The sequence below is a fragment of the Ceratotherium simum genome, chromosome 29 (genome assembly GCF_057802395.1).
Source record: "Ceratotherium simum simum isolate JZ-2026a chromosome 29, ASM5780239v1, whole genome shotgun sequence".
NCBI classification, from domain to species: Eukaryota; Metazoa; Chordata; class Mammalia; order Perissodactyla; family Rhinocerotidae; genus Ceratotherium; species Ceratotherium simum.
Window position 1 is genome coordinate 11,489,956 of NC_141928.1, and position 17,216 is coordinate 11,507,171.

A 17,216-nucleotide genomic window follows, 5' to 3' on the forward strand; every position below is an offset into this window, starting at 1 on the left:
CCCAGGGTGTGGAGTCTGTAATTGGCCATAGCTCTTTCCTACCTTGCCTGCTGCTGCCTGACTCCCACTCCCCAAGATGCCTTTACTTTCTCACAACTCTTGACTGCAAGTGAGTTTCTGCTGTCATGAAAAGGCTTTTCCCAGATGATACATGACCACCTCCTTTTCTCTTCTCAAATATTGAATCAAATTTATGGTGCCCATTTTCCTTAATCAGGCTGTTATCAGACAGTGAGCCGGGTGAATTTGATTTAAAGCAGATTGTAGCACCAGCCAGTGACTGCTCCTGGCCCTAATCAAGACTCCTTCACTCTCAGGAGAAGATGCTTTGCACTAGATGGGCTTTAATGGGCACTTCTATCTCACGAGCACCAGCTCCATTCCTGCCATCTTAGGAAAGTTGCCTCCCAGCTTCCTCGCTCAGCCCCTAGCTATAAGGTTCCGGAAACATGCAATCTTTTTTTTCTGCTGTGGTAACGGGAGCGATGATGATGATGCTAATTATATTACTAATGTAACGACAATAGCTAACAATTATAGGCTGTTTATTGTGCCAGATTCCATCTTTAGTGCTTTGTTTAGCCATGACCACCACTCTAAGATCTGCAGTATTATCCCTGTTCTGCAGATGAGGAGCATGAGGTTCAGAGAGGTGAAAACTCAAGGCTACAAAGCTAGAAAGAGATGGAGTTGAGAATGTCACCTAGATCTGTTGTGCTGCAAAGCCCAGGCTCTTTACCATTACTCTATACTAAATTATTTAGCCTTCTCAAAAGTTTGACTTGCTGGAATGTGTCTTGGAGCTGCAGTCTTACTTTTCATCTTGGAGTCTGTGTGTGGGTGCTGAGGTGGCAGTTCTCTAAGGTTGTGGCTGATGACTGCTCCTGGGAGTAGGTGCACTGAGATGAATGAAAAAGAGGCAGCTGGGCCTCTCAGCCCCTTTAATGGGACATAACTTATATAGTGTCAGCTTCAATTGCTGACTGAATGGTCCAGTGGTTTGGGGGATCCTGGCAGCAATGTTTTCCTTGTCCTAGCATGCTTGTGTAATGGGAACCTAGAAGAAGAATGGGTGTGTTTGTCCAACTTTCTGGCTTTGAATGCTGATAATTTGTAGACAGGGAATACAGGGGCGTTAGAACTGTGGAGTGGGCAGATGTGGAGGAGGCACGGCTGCAGGAGAAAGCAGGCCCATGGAACAGAGAACAGTTTGTTTATCAAGGGGTGGGATGCGGGGTGTGGAGGAAGGCTTTGCAGTCAGGCTGTGGAGACTGAGTGGGGGCTGCTGGGCTGGCCTCCAGCCACCTACCGCTGCCAGGGGTCCAGGATGGTTGCCTGTCCTAGGAAATTTGGAAAAGAGGGTATATGCTCTCCTCAAGAGAAAGGGCAGATCTGGGGCATATACCCAGGCCAGGCACTTGGGAGCTTCTTGTTTCTTTGTGCCCTTCAGGTCAAAACTCAGACAGGAATAGGTTTGACACTGCTGGCTAGGGGTCTGGCTGATAGCCACACACCTGCAGGTTCTACAATGCCAGAGTAAGCAGTTGGGGCAAGAGGTTGCTGATTAAGGGAGAGAGCGTTATCTTTGCTGGCTACACTGCCTGGCCACCAGACAGATGCTGACACTGCTGCTCCGCTGGCATCCTCCTTTTTTATGTCCTACCCCATCCCATCCCCACTGTGCCCCTCCAAGCAGATACCAGATGGAATTTTCAGTAAAGACCTTTTTCCTCTCAAGAACAGAAGTAGCCAACAAAATACTGTGAGGAGAATTGATCTTCACTCTCAGGCACGCTGCCTCCTGCACGTCTCAGCGTCATGGGCACTGCAGGGAAGTTCTGTGCACTGCAGCAAACCCAGTACCCACTCTGGGTTGGGCTCTGGGCTGAGTTGCAGTGGGAATATAGAGCTCCTGAGGTCCCCTGTGGTAGCATATGGTGGCCTGTCCCGGTTACCAGGTAAGAACAGGACAGGCAGGGAGTGGACAGTGAAGTGCTGATAACATGGTAGGCTTGGAATTAGAAAAGTTAAGTTTAAACCTGGATTCTACCAACACTTATTTGCTGTGTAACCTTGGGGAAGGCACCTCTTTTTCTGCTTCCTTCTCCCTAACATGGGGGTGATATTATCTCACAGGTTATCAGGAGGGTAGAATGTAAGAATGCAATAGGCGTACAGTAGATAACCTCTCTGAGCCTTTGTTTCCACATGTGAACAAAGGATTCTAATATCCATTTTGTGGACTGTTTGGGAGTATCCAGTGAAATAATGTAGGTAGAATATATAACAAAGTGTCTGGCAAGTAGCAAACACTTAAAAATGGTAGGTAAGGTTATTGTAGTGGTTATTCAATATAAATTTGTTAATCAGCCAGTCAGGGAAAGTATTAATAAAAAGTTGTAAAAGCGATTGGGCCAGGCACAGAGAGAAATGGAGTCAGCCAAGAGTCAGCCATTGTAGTAGTTCAAATCAGCTGACTGGAAGAAGCCTCAGTTCAGACCTGCTGGGAGCCAAGCCTGAGGCAGAGGGTCCGAGCTCCGAATTGCAAGTAGCTGCCGCTGCGGCTCCCCCTGGTGCTTGAGAAGTGCAGTGCCTCTGGCCCCATCCAGAGCCAGGCTCTCCTTGGGAAGGGGAAATGTCCTGTTTGCCCAGGAAGTCAAGCCCTTGCAAAGCCTTCAGAGTCAATACAGAAAGCAGTAGAGGGCCGGCCCGGTGGCTTAGCGGTTAAGTGCGCGCGCTCCGCTACTGGCAGCCGGGGTTTGGATCCCGGGCGCGCACCGACACACCGCTTCTCCGGCCATGCTGAGACCGCGTCCCACATACAGCAACTAGAAGGATGTGCAACTATGACATACAACTATCTACTGGGGCTTTGGGGAAAAAAAAGGAGGAGGATTGGCAATAGATGTTAGCTCAGAGCCGGTCTTCCTCAGCAAGAAGAGGAGGATTAGCATGGATGTTAGCTCAGGGCTGATCTTCCTCACCAAAAAAAAAAACAGTAGAGCCCAGACGTCAGTAGTACACCCACAGGTGTTCTGGACCCTATCCAAATAAGACCCTGTCTGACACGTGGCTGCAGTACTCAGATCCGAACATGTCACCAGGAAGCAGCCCGGGGGCTGAGCATCTTCTCTCTGTGGCTGAGCTGCATCTAAGGCCTGTCTAGAACTCTCCTTGGCCCACAGTCAAGCTCACTCCTAGAAGGGTGGAGGCTGGGCCTGACCCCAGCTTTTGTAAACTCCTGCTTCCCCATTAAGGCTTTGCCTCCTTGGTTTGGTGGTATCTTCACCTCTGGTATGCGATATTCAGCACTATGACCCAGAGTATTAGTCCCTTAGCCTAGGGCTCCTTTGCTTAAAACTTGGTCTTTCCGCAAGGAGCTTACTCCCAATCCAAAGAAAGGAGCATAGTCAGCATTGCGTCTTCTCTGCTAGGGGATGCCACCTTAGATATTGGGAAAACCGAGGCCTTGGGGAGTTAGCCCAAATTTCAAGTTCTAGCTCTGCCGCTTGATAGCTGTATGTCTTTGAACTTCAGTTTCTCATCTGTGGTGATGATAATCTCACCTAGCCCATAGGGCTGAGAAAATTAGATAATGCACATGAAGTGCCCAGCACAGAGACTGGCATGGCGTGGAGGCTCAGTTAATGTTTCCCTCCCTCCCTAGCTGAGGTCAGGGATGCCAACAAAAATTTTCACTGTGCATAACCTCAGCCCTGCTGGAAACAGTGAACCTAAATAAATACCATCAGCAGTTTTTTCTGCATTGTGGCAGAGGCTCACATAGAGTCACCATGGCAGCTGCCGTTGATACTGGAGGCTGCATCTCAACAATAGCAGCATCTTACTAATATCATATTTCTCCACATTTACCTCCCACACCTCCTTTGGCCCTTGTTATCCCAAGCAGGCAAGCATTATTATTTTACAGAGGAGGACCTCAAAGCTTAGAGGGGTCATATGACTTTCCCAAGGTCTCAAAGCTTTTATTTGATGGAGCTGGATTTGAACTCAGATTTGATTGACCCCACCTGACCTTAGGAAAAGCCAGCCGCTTGTATGAGCTGCCTTGGCTTCTAGACAGGCCATGGATCCACCTGTCTTTCACAAATGGTTCTGGATTCCTTTTCCCCCAAGTGCAGCCTCTTTTCTATCTTAGGTGCTTTAAGGAGCTGTGGGAGAACTCTGTGTTCCCTTCCCTGACCTCCACTGGTATCAGAGCCTGCTGTTAACACCTGTGTCTGTTCCCCAGATTTAGTGATGAAGGGATGGAAGTGATCGAGCGGCTCATCTACCTGTATCACAAGTTCCATCAGCTGAAGGTCAGCAATGAGGAGTATGCTTGCATGAAAGCAATTAACTTCTTAAATCAAGGTGAGTGGCTGGGGGGTGAAAAGAAGGCACCTTTTCTTTTTTTTTTTTGCCAGTGAGCATTTGCCCTCATGTTTCACCCCCCCTTTACCCTCAGGACTGTCACACAGAATCTGTCACACCATGTGGGTACCAATCTTGGAAGGCTATGCTCCCCATATCATCATTCTGCCCCTTTGTAGTGCAGGGCATGCTTTGGATTTTTTTCTTCAAACCTAAATGCAAAACAATAAGCAAACACATAGATACAGAGAACAAATTGGTGGTTACCAGAGGGGAAGGGGGTTGAGGGGCGGGCACAAGGAGTAAAGGGGGTCATTTGTACAATGACAGATAGAAACTAGACTTTAGGTGGTGAACACAATGCAGTGTATACAGAGGTCAAACTGTAATGATGTACACTTGAAATATATATAATGTTATAAACCAATGTTACCTCAATTAAAAAAACAAAAACTTTAAATGCCACAGGCTCTATAACTCATAGAGGAAGGAAGAGGATTCGCTTTGTTTAGTCAGTTTTAATGCATTTAAACAGACACCAAGGACAGTACATGCGTCATTTAAAATATGTACCAAGTTTACCAGCGGCTGAAGAAGAGCAGAGTGACTGATGAAACTGTTGGAGATAAGGCCTCTCTGACAGGCTCGCAGGCCTTCTAACGGCCCCTTCAGGGCAGAGTGGGGGTGCGCAGAAACTCACACATGCATATCAAGCGTGGCTTTTAATTAGAAGAGTGCTGGATGTGATTTATGTGAAGTATTACCTGCAAAGTGGCACTTGGGAGCTGCTGGTGACCAGAGTGTGAAGGAGAATTTGTATTCTTTTTTCCAAAGTAGCATGAGTGCTCTATTCTCAGAGTGGAACGGGGCTGTTTTGCTGCCTGTGACATTAAAGTGCTCTGTTCCCGTATTCAGTTTCCTAGTCCAGAGACTCAATCCCCTCCTCTTTGCCTACTCCTCCCCCCTCACTGGCCAAACCTCCTCCTCCTGCTTCTGCACCATTCACGCGTTTATCTGGTGTTCTGTGTGCCTCCCCTAGGCCGTGGCCTGTGTTGAGCATTAAAGACATTGAAATAAATTAGATCCCAGGTCCCTGGCCTCAAGAAGTATACAGTCTGGGCCGGCCCCGTGGCTTAGTGGTTAAGTGAGCGCGCTCCACTGCTGGCGACCCGGGTTCGGATCCCGGGCTCACACTGACGCGCTGCTTCTCTGGCCATGCTGAGGCCACGTCCCACATACAGCAACTAGAAGGATATGCAGCTATGACACACAACTATCTACTGGGTCTTTGGGGGGAAAAAATAAATAAATAAAATCTTTAAAAAAAAAAAAAAATAAAAGTATACAGTCTGTTGGCACTTGACACATTACTTGAGCCTCAGGTGAGGGGAGATCAGTAGCAACTACTTAGAGGAGGAGAAATCTAAGCTGGCCCTCAAAGGATGGGTAAGATTTATATAAAGAACATATAGAGAGAATATTTATATTCTATATATAAAAAAGGGGTAGGTATGTGCAGTAGTCCCCCCTATCTGCAGAGGATCTGTTCCAAGACCCCCAGTGGATGCCTGAAACCACGGATAGTACCAAAACCTACATATACTATGTTTTTCATACACATACATACCTATGATAAAGTTTAATTTACAAATTAGGCACAGTAAGAGAATAACAACAATAACTAATAGTAAATAGAACAATTACAACAATATACTGTAATAAAAGTTACCGTAGATCTTAGCAACCTCAGCATATGATTTTTTTTCTTTTCTTAGTAAGTTGGTAACTTTCACTTTTTCACTTAAAGGAAGCACTTTACAGCTTCTCTTTGGCATATCTGAGTTGCCAGCATCACCACTCTTGCACTTTGGGGCCATTATTAAGTAAAACAAGAGTTGGGGCCGGCCCCATGGCATAGCAGTTAAGTGCGTGTGCTCCGCTGCTGGCTGCCCGGGTTCGGATCCCGGGCGCACACCGAGGCACTGCTTGTCAGGCCGTGCTGTGGCGGTGTCCCATATAAAGTGGAGGAAAATGGGCACAGATGTTAGCCCAGGGCCAGTCTTCCTCAGCAACAAGAGAAGGATTGGCACGGATGATAGCTCAGGGCTAATCTACCTCACACACACACAAAAAAGTAAAATAAGGGTTACTTGAACACAAGCACTGTGATACCATGATAGTCAATCTGATAACCAAGACAGCTACTCGGTGACTAACAGGCAGGTAGCCTGTGCAGCGTGGGTATGCTGGCCAAAGGGGTGATTCACACCCCGGGCAGGATGGAGTGGGAGGGCACAAAATTTCATCATGTTACTCAGAAGGCCGTGCAATTTAAAACTTACAAATTGTTTATTCCTGGAATTTCCATTTAATATTTTCGGACCACTGCGAGAACAAACTGTAGAAAGCAAAACCACAGATAAGGGGGAACTACTGTATATATATAAATATATATATACACATACATTATATATACATACGTACATTATATGTATACAATATATATAACATATATATTGAGAGAGAGGGAGAAATCTATATAGAAAAAAACTGGCCTGACAGCCCAGGTGGAATGGTATGAGCAGAAACACACAGACCATGTGTGAGTATACGTACAAGCGTGAATGTGTAGGTACCAGAGGGTTTCTGATTGGCTCCAGCAAAGGGCAAATTTAAAGATACTGTGAAAGATAAATTGGGAATGGTAGGTTATTCAGTCAGTTTTCAGCATCGACTGGTACTTGTTTTGTGCCAAGCCCTGTGCTGGGAGCTGGGTGTGAAGTTGAGAGAGATGCAGCCTACCCCTCAAGGGGCTCAGTCTACTGCTTGTCCTTCATAATTTTTTCCTTCTTTATCTGATTTCTCCTATCCAGAGCTTTGTTCCTCCATGTCATAAAGAGAAGAGATCCCCTGTTGTGGCAATGTTTAATAGTTTTTAATTGAAAGATGCACATATTCAAGGAGCTGGTGTTTGTTCCACGTTAGAAAGCCCCTCCCATTTCCTGTGTGGTTTTTTTCACAGATATCAGGGGTCTGACCAGTGCCTCACAGCTGGAACAGTTGAACAAGCGATACTGGTACATTTGCCAGGATTTCACTGAATATAAATACACACATCAGCCGAACCGCTTTCCCGACCTCATGATGTGCTTACCTGAGATTCGATACATCGCAGGTAACATTCTGGGTGCTGGGCTTCCAACCCGTCCTTACTTCTCTTAGCTTGTGAAGGGAATATGGCAAGCAGTGTTTTCAGGATACTTATTCGAGACCCATCACCAACTGCATAAAAGAGGTGCTACCCTTGCCCTCAGGAAAGTTATAGTAACGAGAAGTTTGTATTTTCTTTGTAGGGCAGAGAATCTAACATTTCCTGAGCGTCTATGATGTGCAGGGTACTTTATGGCCTTATATCATTTAATCTCAGAACAATCTCGGTAAGGCTGGTGGTTGGTGATATATGGTCATTCTATCGTTGGGAAAACAGGCTCTGAGTTTCTCAAATTAACTTCATTTCCTGAATTGTAAACTTTAAAAGGGTGAACTTTATGGATGTGTATTAATTATATCTCAATTTAAAAAATTAACTTCATTTCATACAGTTGCCTGTAGGTTTTCAGGGATCATTCATTTAAAGTGATATCTTTAAAATAATTCTCAAAAATCCTGTTTTTGCAAAGGAATTTTTGTTGTTGCTGTTTTGTGGTCTTGACCCCCTCCTGAGCTTCTTGACATTTAAATAGGTCCATTTCAATTAAAATCCTGGCTATCGTTTTTTTATTATTGCTTTACTTCATTTGGTAAAGATTCTTATTTATGGTTATTCAGCACATAACTGAGGGGCAGCTCAGAAATGTGACCTCTAGGCTGAGATTGTTTCTGTCAAATTCAGCAATACCGTTTTGGAGGAAAAACTTTTCAATCTAACAAAGGAATTTTTTTCTTCTTTTTGGGCCCAGAGTAGTCTAGCAGATGTGAACTGGACCTAAAGTATTGGAATTCTAGGGATGTTTTAATAGTTTATGTCTCAGCATTTTCAAAACTACGTTCTACCAAAGGAGAGAGTAATCAGGTGCTCTCTGACATAAAAGGAAGACAGAAATTATACCTGCCTCTCCCCCACAGAGCTGGGTTCTCAACCCTGGCAGCACTTGGAATCACCTGGGAAGCTTTTAAAAAATATCCATGCTTGGGTTGCACCTCCAGAGATTCTGATTCAGTGGATATGGAGTCGGCCCTGTGCATCAGCATTTTTTTAAAAACTCTACAGGTGACTCTACAGTACTGTCGGGGAGAAGAACCGCAGCTTCGGATATTTACAAAGTATGTTAGCACACTGAATGCTCTGAGAAGGCCTCCAATAAGGAAGCCAGTGTACCTCTTTCTAACCCTGAATTTCGTGAATTTATTTGCCCATGTGACCCCCCCGCTTTTTTCCTCAGTACTTTCGTTAACCTATTAACACTATTCTGAAGAACAGTGTTGTATAGAATGCTAGTTAGAAAATCTACCAGGAAAAAAAAGAAAACAGGCTATAAGTTTCTCAGGGTATTTTAGCTCTAAGAGGGCTTCTAGGAATACCTCTCAGTTTCAGATTTCCTCATCTGTAAAATGGGGATAAAAAGTAATATCTATCACACAGAAATATAGTGAGAATTAATTGAGGTCATACATTTAAAGACCTCGTGTAGAGGAAGTATTCCCCGGGTACTAGCAGCGATTATTGTTTGCACCGTTCCTGCATTCCCTATGGCACCACAGCGGGGCTGGGGATCAGGACGTTAGCCCCATCTGTCTGACCTCTGTGATATTCCGGCACTTTCCTTGCCCCACTCACTCAAAAAGGCAACATTCTCCCCTCACCAGCCCAAGAGGAGGCAGACAAGTCCACTAGCGGCCACTGCTAACTCTTGTTTTCCCACCTTGTTCCCAGGAAAGATGGTGAGTGTGCCACTGGAGCAGCTGCCCCTCCTCTTTAAGGTGGTGCTGCATTCCTGCAAGACAAGTGTGGGCAAGGAATGACCTGTTCCCAGCGCCCTCCTCAGGCCAGCCACAGCGCCTTGGGTGGGCAGGACAGGCTCCGGAAGAAAGAGCCAGAGAGACCAAGATGGAGGCTGCGGAGCAGTGTTTCCAGTTGCCTCCATAGCAAGAAGAGTTTTTGTTTGTTTGTCTGTTTTTTTAACCTCATTTTTCTATATATTTATTTCACGACAGAGTTGAATGTATGGCCTTCAACATAATGCACATGCTTTTGTGTGAATGCAGCCGATGCATTTCCTTGCAGTTTACAGAATGTGAAGATGTTTAATGTTACAGTGTTGTCATTGTTTAGAGATAGTTCTTTTGTATTTTGAGGGAGAGGGTGGGATGGGGCTGAGATGACTATTTCCATAATGTTGACAAGACGACTACCTCAGTGGAAAGGGAGGGGTGTGGCCATCCCTACTTTTTCCACATGTTCTCAGCAGACTCATACATTGTCTGTCAGAGAGCAAACTGCCTTTTTCTAGCCACAGAATTACCAGGTAAAAGAGCACATCATAAAGGGGCAAAGTGGCGTTAGGAGGTTTATTAAGCAAAGTGGGTGAGACATTGGGAACAGGACAGGCAATGAAGATTTAGCCATCTCTTTTTTTTGGAAAGCATGAAAGTTGATAGAGTGGGGCACAGTGACCAAATCTAAGTTAGGTGTCCTCTTTCCAAACAAGTCCTCCTGGAGAAGGGTTTCTGTTCTCACACCGTGCTGTGGGCGTCCCCCACAATCGGAACCACCACTGTCGGTTTCTGCCAGCATCAGCTTTTCATCCAGACAAAATCCTGGCAATAGGCTAATCCTTGGGACTTGCCTACCAGCTCCTTGGGGTTCACAGCTACCTAGTTTCCTTACCTGGATCTACCAAGGCCTACCCTCCTCCACTCCTTGCCTCTCCCTTATAAATTTGACTTCCTATTGGCCCTTTGAAAAAACAACTGAACAGAATGTCATGCTGTGAATCCTGGTGCCCACTACTGATTTATTCTCCTTTCACCTTGCTTTCTTCAAAGGGTAGTGGGACGGAGACTAGACTGCTAAAAGAAGAAACACTCCTCCTTTGGAGTTCCCTGTTCCACCCCCCACTTCACCCCTAGGACTGAATCCAAAACCTGCAGTCTCTTTTTCAGACAGTGGGAAGAACCATTCACCCATCTCCTGACCAGAATTTTTGCCCCTACATTCTGCTCTTCGTTCTCTTTATCTCTCCAAAATGTGAGACTAGATTTTCTCAGAACAGAAAGCCCAAGGCCTGGAGTGGCCCAGCTGTCCCTTAGAGTATCAGTGGCCTGGCTGACCAAGGCGTGGAGGGCTGGAGTCCAAAGCACCTGGAAGAGAAAGGGGGCTTGAAACTACCTCATGTTCCTAAGGGCCTGGCTGCCCCCCTGCAGACGTGGCCTGGGCCTCTCGTTCTCTCACTACCTGCCCCGCCTTGTCCCAGCTGTGTCCTTACCCTCCTGGCTTTGGCCAGTGGCCACACCGTGTCTGTCTGGGAACTCTTGCAGGTGCTTCTTCCTTCTCCGTCTTACTAAAGCAATGGTCCCTACCTGGACCCAGGCATCTCCCACAGCCACTGCAGCAGACAGACTGCTTAGCTGCGGCATCCCTGGGTGGGCTAGGGGGCCCTGCGGCACCTGCTTTTGCCTGTTCAGGCAAAGGCCGTTTGCCCTCTTCCCAGCTCGGCCTAGCAGACCAATCCACTGGGCCACCACATCGTGTGCATACCGGATAGTCGGTCTCCAATTGTAATTTTTTCTTTCTGGTGAAATGTTACGGGTACCAGCAGAGTGATGACTCTGTCCCTTAGTGGTGTAAAACTCAGAGCATTACTCCTCAATGCCATTTCCCCATCTGCTCTGAGAAAGAAAGGAAAGAAAGAAAGAAGAGACGTGGTCCTCAGGAAAAGCTCCAACCAGAATGTTTTTCACGTGTCAGTGAGAAGAATTTTGTGTGTGTGTATCTGTTTATTTCTAAGTTCACAATATTTTTGTTTCCCTGAATTTTTTATTTAACCAAGTAGATCACATTCTTTGGCTACAGGTCAGACTCCAAACTGCTTTCCTCAAGATAGGGGAGGAGACACCTATCAGGGACCCCTTCCCCAAGACAGCTCGTGTGTGCAGCATCTTTCTTTGCTTAGACCTCCATCTGTCAAATTATTATTATTTTTTGAAATTGCTTTTCTCTTACATTAAGCATTTTACCGGTTGTGTTAGGTATCAAAGGAAATTGCTCTTTGATGAGGCAAGAACATGTCTCTCCAATACTGCAGCATTAAACAGAGCAAGTTGTTAATTTGTGGAGTGGGGGAAAGGTTCTGCAAGTTGCCATTGTACAAATCCATTTTTACAAATGTTTGCAGCAGATTCCACAGAACAAAGAGCCCATTCATTGCCAAGAGCCCTGCAGAATTTCTGAGCCAAGTGGCCGTGTGTTCCGAGCCGGAGCCTGACCTGTGGACCGCCTTTAATGTCTTGTGCACCCAGTCCTTTTATGACGTGGGCTTTTTTTAAACAGGGTAGAGTGAATGTGTTGCATTGCAAACTCAGGTATTATGAGGAGAAGGTAGGAGTGTAGCTAGCAGCGTGGAGACATTAGGTCAACCACTAGATGTATTTGTGAATTTGGTTTGAAGGACACAGAGAAAGGTTGGAGGGGGAGGTTTGGTGCGTGTGGTTTTTTTTTTTTTTTTTGCCTTTCTTCCCATAATGTTTGGTTAACAGGTAGCCTTTTTGCTAGTGGAAGAAGAAAAAAGTTGTTCATGTTGTCTCTAAGTCCCCTCTCTTCCGTCCTCTCTCTCATCCCCTGCCACCAACAGCACTCACTTTGAGTGAGAGTTGTACCACCATAAAAATATGACCCTGAATGAAAGCTGTGTGGAAAAGGAGAATCCCACCTCCTTGCACTGCATTGAAACATTTAAGCTTTTCCCTTCTTTTGCTTTTAAATGTTTTCTTGACCCAAGACAAAAGTTTGGAATCTTGGAACTTCACCTACAACTCATGCTCTCTGGCTCCTTTATGGACTTTTGGAGTCTTTCACAAGGTTTAGTGGTCTTGCCCTTAGTTGGGAGAAAGTCCCTAGAACCTGCCTCAAAGCACTCCCACTGGCTCAGAGGACACCCAGCCCCCATGCCCAACCCCTCAGTGAGGTTTGGGAGTCTCCAGGGCTAGAAGGCAGCAGGTGGGAACTGCCCTGTCAAGTTCCCCAGAACCAGAGGAGAGACAGAGGGAACCTCGGGGCCTCATGGCGTCACTGACGGTCACTCAGTCCACACCGACCCGCCTCTCACTTGCCACCCCTGCTCAGGGAAGTGAGTACTGCCACGGCCAATACGTCATCAGGTCCTTAAAACCCTGGGCTCTCTGAGCCAGCTGCTTTGCTCTGCTACCCATTTGCTACCTTAATTTGTTCTTGACTTCCTGGGCATGGGATAGATGGAGACAGACAGACAGACCTAGCGTGGGCAGCATCTAAGCCGTGTCCAAGGCTGGCCAAAGTAAAGGGACCCTGGCCTCCCAGCAGGGCAGGACACTGAGCACTGGTTCCAAGTCTTTAGCTCTGGACCCCGGGTCTGTGTCTTTTTTCCTTGTTGCTTTTTAAATTTTTGCTACTGTTTTAAGAAATCCAGTCTTTCACACCAGCCCTTTTATTAAACTTTAAATTTTTCTTTATTGATTTTTTAAAAGTAAAAAACAAAAAAAAAAACAAAAACAGAAAAAAAAAAACCCTAAATAAAAAAACCACTAATCTTCCTTTCCCCAACTTGATCCACAAGAGTCCCCCGCACTCCCCCCTGCATTTGCAGTTGATCATTTCTCCCTTTTTCCTCGGCTTGAAGCATCTATGTCCAGTGTCTGTGAAATGATGTTTTATCTGTGTCTCAGGACGAGAAACAGCAAGCTTTCCACCAGGTGCTGGCAACTGGTTAGCCTTGAGGCAAGAGTTTCTAGGGCCACAGCTCAGGGATGTGTATTTAATTACAGGGTCCCCGGAAACCCCTCTCTTGGCTGCCACAAGCAACAGCTTATTTTCTGGGCTTGGGAGCCAGACCTGGACTGTTTCCTCAGAGGCAGTAGCCCCAGGGAACATGCTGAGTCTGGGAGCAAGCTGGGGCTTCCTCTTCGGCCAGACCTGGGCTACCTTGAGACTTGAAGACTCCTGGCTGTCCTGCACCATGAGCCACAGTGACCCTCCTCTGCCAGCTCTTAAGATGCTTGGTCTCCCTGCCAATCCAGTCCCCATCTGGCCTCCATCTTCTGGGCCTGCAGCCCTAAATGGGCCACAGCCGCCTCAGGAATCAGTTGCAGGCTCAAAGGGAAGCTGTGGGTCAGGCCAGAGCTTGCTCCAAGCCCAAGAAAAAAGTTGTGTTACTGGTGGAGGCTAGTCTTCCCAATCCCAGAGCCAGCCTTGCTAGCCAAAGGATCATTTTTGCCCTTTGTTGACCATTGTTTTCTTTCTCTGAAATGTCTTATAATAGGTGATAATGTTGTTGACTCAAATTTCCATGAAAAAGAAAAAAAAAAACTACCTCTTGAGTGACATCCTGGGTCGATTCCTCTCTGAGGAATCCTGTGGGAAAAGAAGACTGTAGCTCCTGCTCTGTTTACATGTCTCTATCGAGAAAGAAACCCCTCCTGCCTTGGGGTGTTGGTGTTTTTGTCTGTGTTGCCGTCCCAGGCCTGCGATAGGGGCTTGTGGCTGCGTTGTAATGTCTGGGCCGTGTCTGGGGAGTCCGTCCCACATGCCCAGCCAGGGACTAGCCACCTGCTTGAAGAGGCCTCTATTTCTTCCTGTGATCCAAGGCACAGGGAGCACCACCTCCCATGACACCACCTTCAGGGGTTCTGGTGGCACATGCATCCATGAGCCTACCCTTGGGCCACCTACCCTAGGCCCACCTCTACCCACAGTCCTGTGTAGGAATCGAGTAAACGGGATGTCTCTGAGCCCTTGTCCCCAAGGGGCCGGCCAAGGGCTGCCCGCCAGCCTGGCTCCATCAACCCTGCATGACCAAATGATAGTTGGCGGGCTCTGCAGGCTACCCAGGCCCTCTGCTACCTCCCACCCTGCCAGCTGGCAAGGGATGGGCCCTTTTCTGTGAATTGACTACCTGTGGAAATGTGACCAATTAGTGTGAAATGCATGTTTAGCAAATGTTAGGTACTGTATTTGAACCAATAAATGTGAATCCTCCTGCACATGGCATCTGTCTGTGAAGCTTGTCTGGGGTTCTGGGGAGGGATGGTGGGGTGTCCTAAGGAGCTGGCTGGCTAGTGCCTTCAGACCTGTTGCTCCTGCTTGGAGCTGACACCCACCCAGTTCCGAATGCTGAGAGCTGCTGGCAGAGGGACATCTCAGAATTGCTTGAATCAATGAACCAGCGCTGACTGAGGGGCCTGCTCTGTGAGCCTGCCTCTGCCAGGCACCACGTGAGGACTTCTCACAAACCTGAACCACCTTGAACTTTAAGAGTTAGTACCTCTATTTTATAAATGAAGGAACTAAGGCTCAGTGAGGTGATGGGACTCATCCAAGGTCACCCAGCCAGAAAGTGGCCCAACTAGAGGAACTGAGTGGTGGGAAAGGCAAAAAGAACTTTCCAGTACGGCAAGATCAGGGTTGTAATTAAGGACATACATGGGGTTATAAGGACCTAGAGGAGGGAATGGTCTTGTTCTCCTCAGTTAGGAAGGGCTGTACAGATGGGTATTGTCTGTGGGCCTTGAAGAGAAATCACAGACTGAAAGAGGCGGAGAGACCGTCGGTAGAGGGATCAATGTGTTTGGAGGCCCGGTGGTAAGTTAGCACCGTATGGAATGTTGAAGTATAACGAGGGCCTGCCGCAGCAGGAATGCTGGCCGATCGGAGGGATTCGTGAGAGTGGAGGCGGGAGAAGCACTTGGGAGCCTCGAATGCCACGTTTAGGAGTTGAGGAAAGAAAGCCATCTGCCAAGTTTCAGGAAGGAGCTGCATCTCAGTGATGGCGGTGGGCTAGTGGGCGGCCTGCCTAGTGTTTCGCTATCGTCCAGCCCCTTAATACTGGTCTCTCCAGAAAACAGATGAGCTTTCTAGAGCTGTGAAAATGGAGGCTCTGAGAGGTCAAGAGATGTGCCCAGAGTCACCCAGGAAGTGTCAGAGTCAGGACTGGAACCCAGATCTGCCCAGCTGGGAAGCCCAGCTGTCTGTCACCCTGCTGCTCACACAGTCGGAGAAGTGGCCGAGTTTGGGCAGAGGGCTTGAGGACAGATGGGAAAGATGAAGGCTCCTGAGTTTGGAAAGAGAAAGGCTGAGGAGAGTCTGATCAAAGTCTATTAAATCCTCATGTGTGGAACGAGGGGCAGCCAGCTGCCATCCCCACCTCAGCTGCCTCCAGCACGAGGGGCCAGAGAGCCCTTGAGGGTTGAAAGAGATGGTTTTAGAACAAAGGGAACGCTGCAGAACTAATTAGTAGCCTCTTCCTTCCTCCACGAGAGGAAACAGATAAGAGACAGAGGTGCAAGGAGAAGGAACATGTTTGCTGACTGCCTAGGGAGCGCCAGGCACTGTGGTTGGTGCTTTACGTGCACTGTCTCCTGGGATCCTCAAAATGATTTTGCAAGGCGTCGGTCTCAGCCCCATTTCACTCATAAGCAAACTGAGGCTCGAAGATGTTAAGCCATTTGCCTAAAATGACACATGAGTAGGTGGCAGAATTGGCTTTTGAATCCAGGTCCATCTGATACCAAAGTTACAACAGGCTTCCTCCCTGTTCGGCCTTAGCAATTCAGTAGTGCTGAATATGAACGTCTGGAGTTTGTAACAAAGCTCAGTAACGGCCTCTGGTTGAACTTTGTGCTATTAACAGAACACAAAACTATTAAACTAATAAAGGATTAATTTCTGTAAGAGGTGAATGAACAGACCCAACCAAACTGATCTGAAAAACAGCGCTGTCCCAAATATATGTAGAACGCTGCAGCACCAAATCTGTGTGGTTTCTCAGAACACAGACGACCCACAGGGTGGCTCCGTGGAAAAAGTAGGAGTTCTGGTGCCAAAAATCTGGGAAATAAGTGCTCTCACTCTACTTTCCTGTTACTGATTCCCAACTGTCCTGGGCATATTAAAGCCTCTGAGAAGTCCTACCTGAAGAAAACTCATTTTGTTTAGCCTAGGGTCTGTCAAAAGTATTTGAGCATGGAACATTTTTTCCTCCTGTTAAAATTATGTTGGGACAGTGTTCCATGGAATAAAATTTAGAACACTGCTCTCAATTTGTAAATTGCTACTTAACTAATACTGAGCTTTTGGCTTCCTTTAGTGCCGGGCAATAATCTGGAAGTTAAGAGTAATAAAGTAATGCGTGCAGAGCAAGGCAAAGCACTGTGCTAACAATCATTTCATATGCATTCAATTACAATTAACAATTGACGAATCTACTGATTCGTCAGAGCCACCCTATGAGGTTGGTGCTTAATGATCCCATTTTACAGATAAGAAAACCAAGGCCCAGAAAGAGTAATTGGCCGAGGTTATATAACCTCAGGAATGAACATAAACCAGCACTGATTGAGTGCCTACCACGGGCAGGATCTGTGCTGAGATCCTCATTCTTACACAGGTTGAGGATCTCTGTGTGACTGGGGAGAAAGCGGTGTGCTGGCACCTCTAGGTTACGTCCGAGTCTGAAGCCAGAAACCCCAAATGTGATGGCAGGGGAGGGTGCTGGGATGAGGTTGGGTGAGGCTCCATGGAGCCCTCTCCGGCGATCAGTGCCCTCAGGCAGCTGTGTGATAGCAGGCACATCAAGCAGGGGTGTCATCACCTG

At 47.0% G+C, this 17,216-nt stretch overlaps 1 protein-coding gene across 7 annotated transcripts in view; it reads left to right on the forward strand.

The window, feature by feature from the left end:
- The window catches only part of NR6A1 (nuclear receptor subfamily 6 group A member 1), a 217,502-nt gene extending 202,895 nt beyond the window's left edge, over window positions 1-14,607 (forward strand). For all 7 annotated transcript variants that reach the window (XM_087419108.1, XM_087419103.1, XM_087419104.1 and 4 more), the window contains 3 exons: window positions 4,253-4,374; window positions 7,397-7,549; window positions 9,308-14,607. In XM_087419108.1, coding sequence (XP_087275234.1) covers window positions 4,253-4,374; window positions 7,397-7,549; window positions 9,308-9,396 — 364 coding nt within the window. In that variant the 3' untranslated portion in view covers window positions 9,397-14,607. The remainder of the gene's footprint in view (window positions 1-4,252; window positions 4,375-7,396; window positions 7,550-9,307) is intronic.
- Window positions 14,608-17,216: the final 2,609 nt, after the last annotated feature.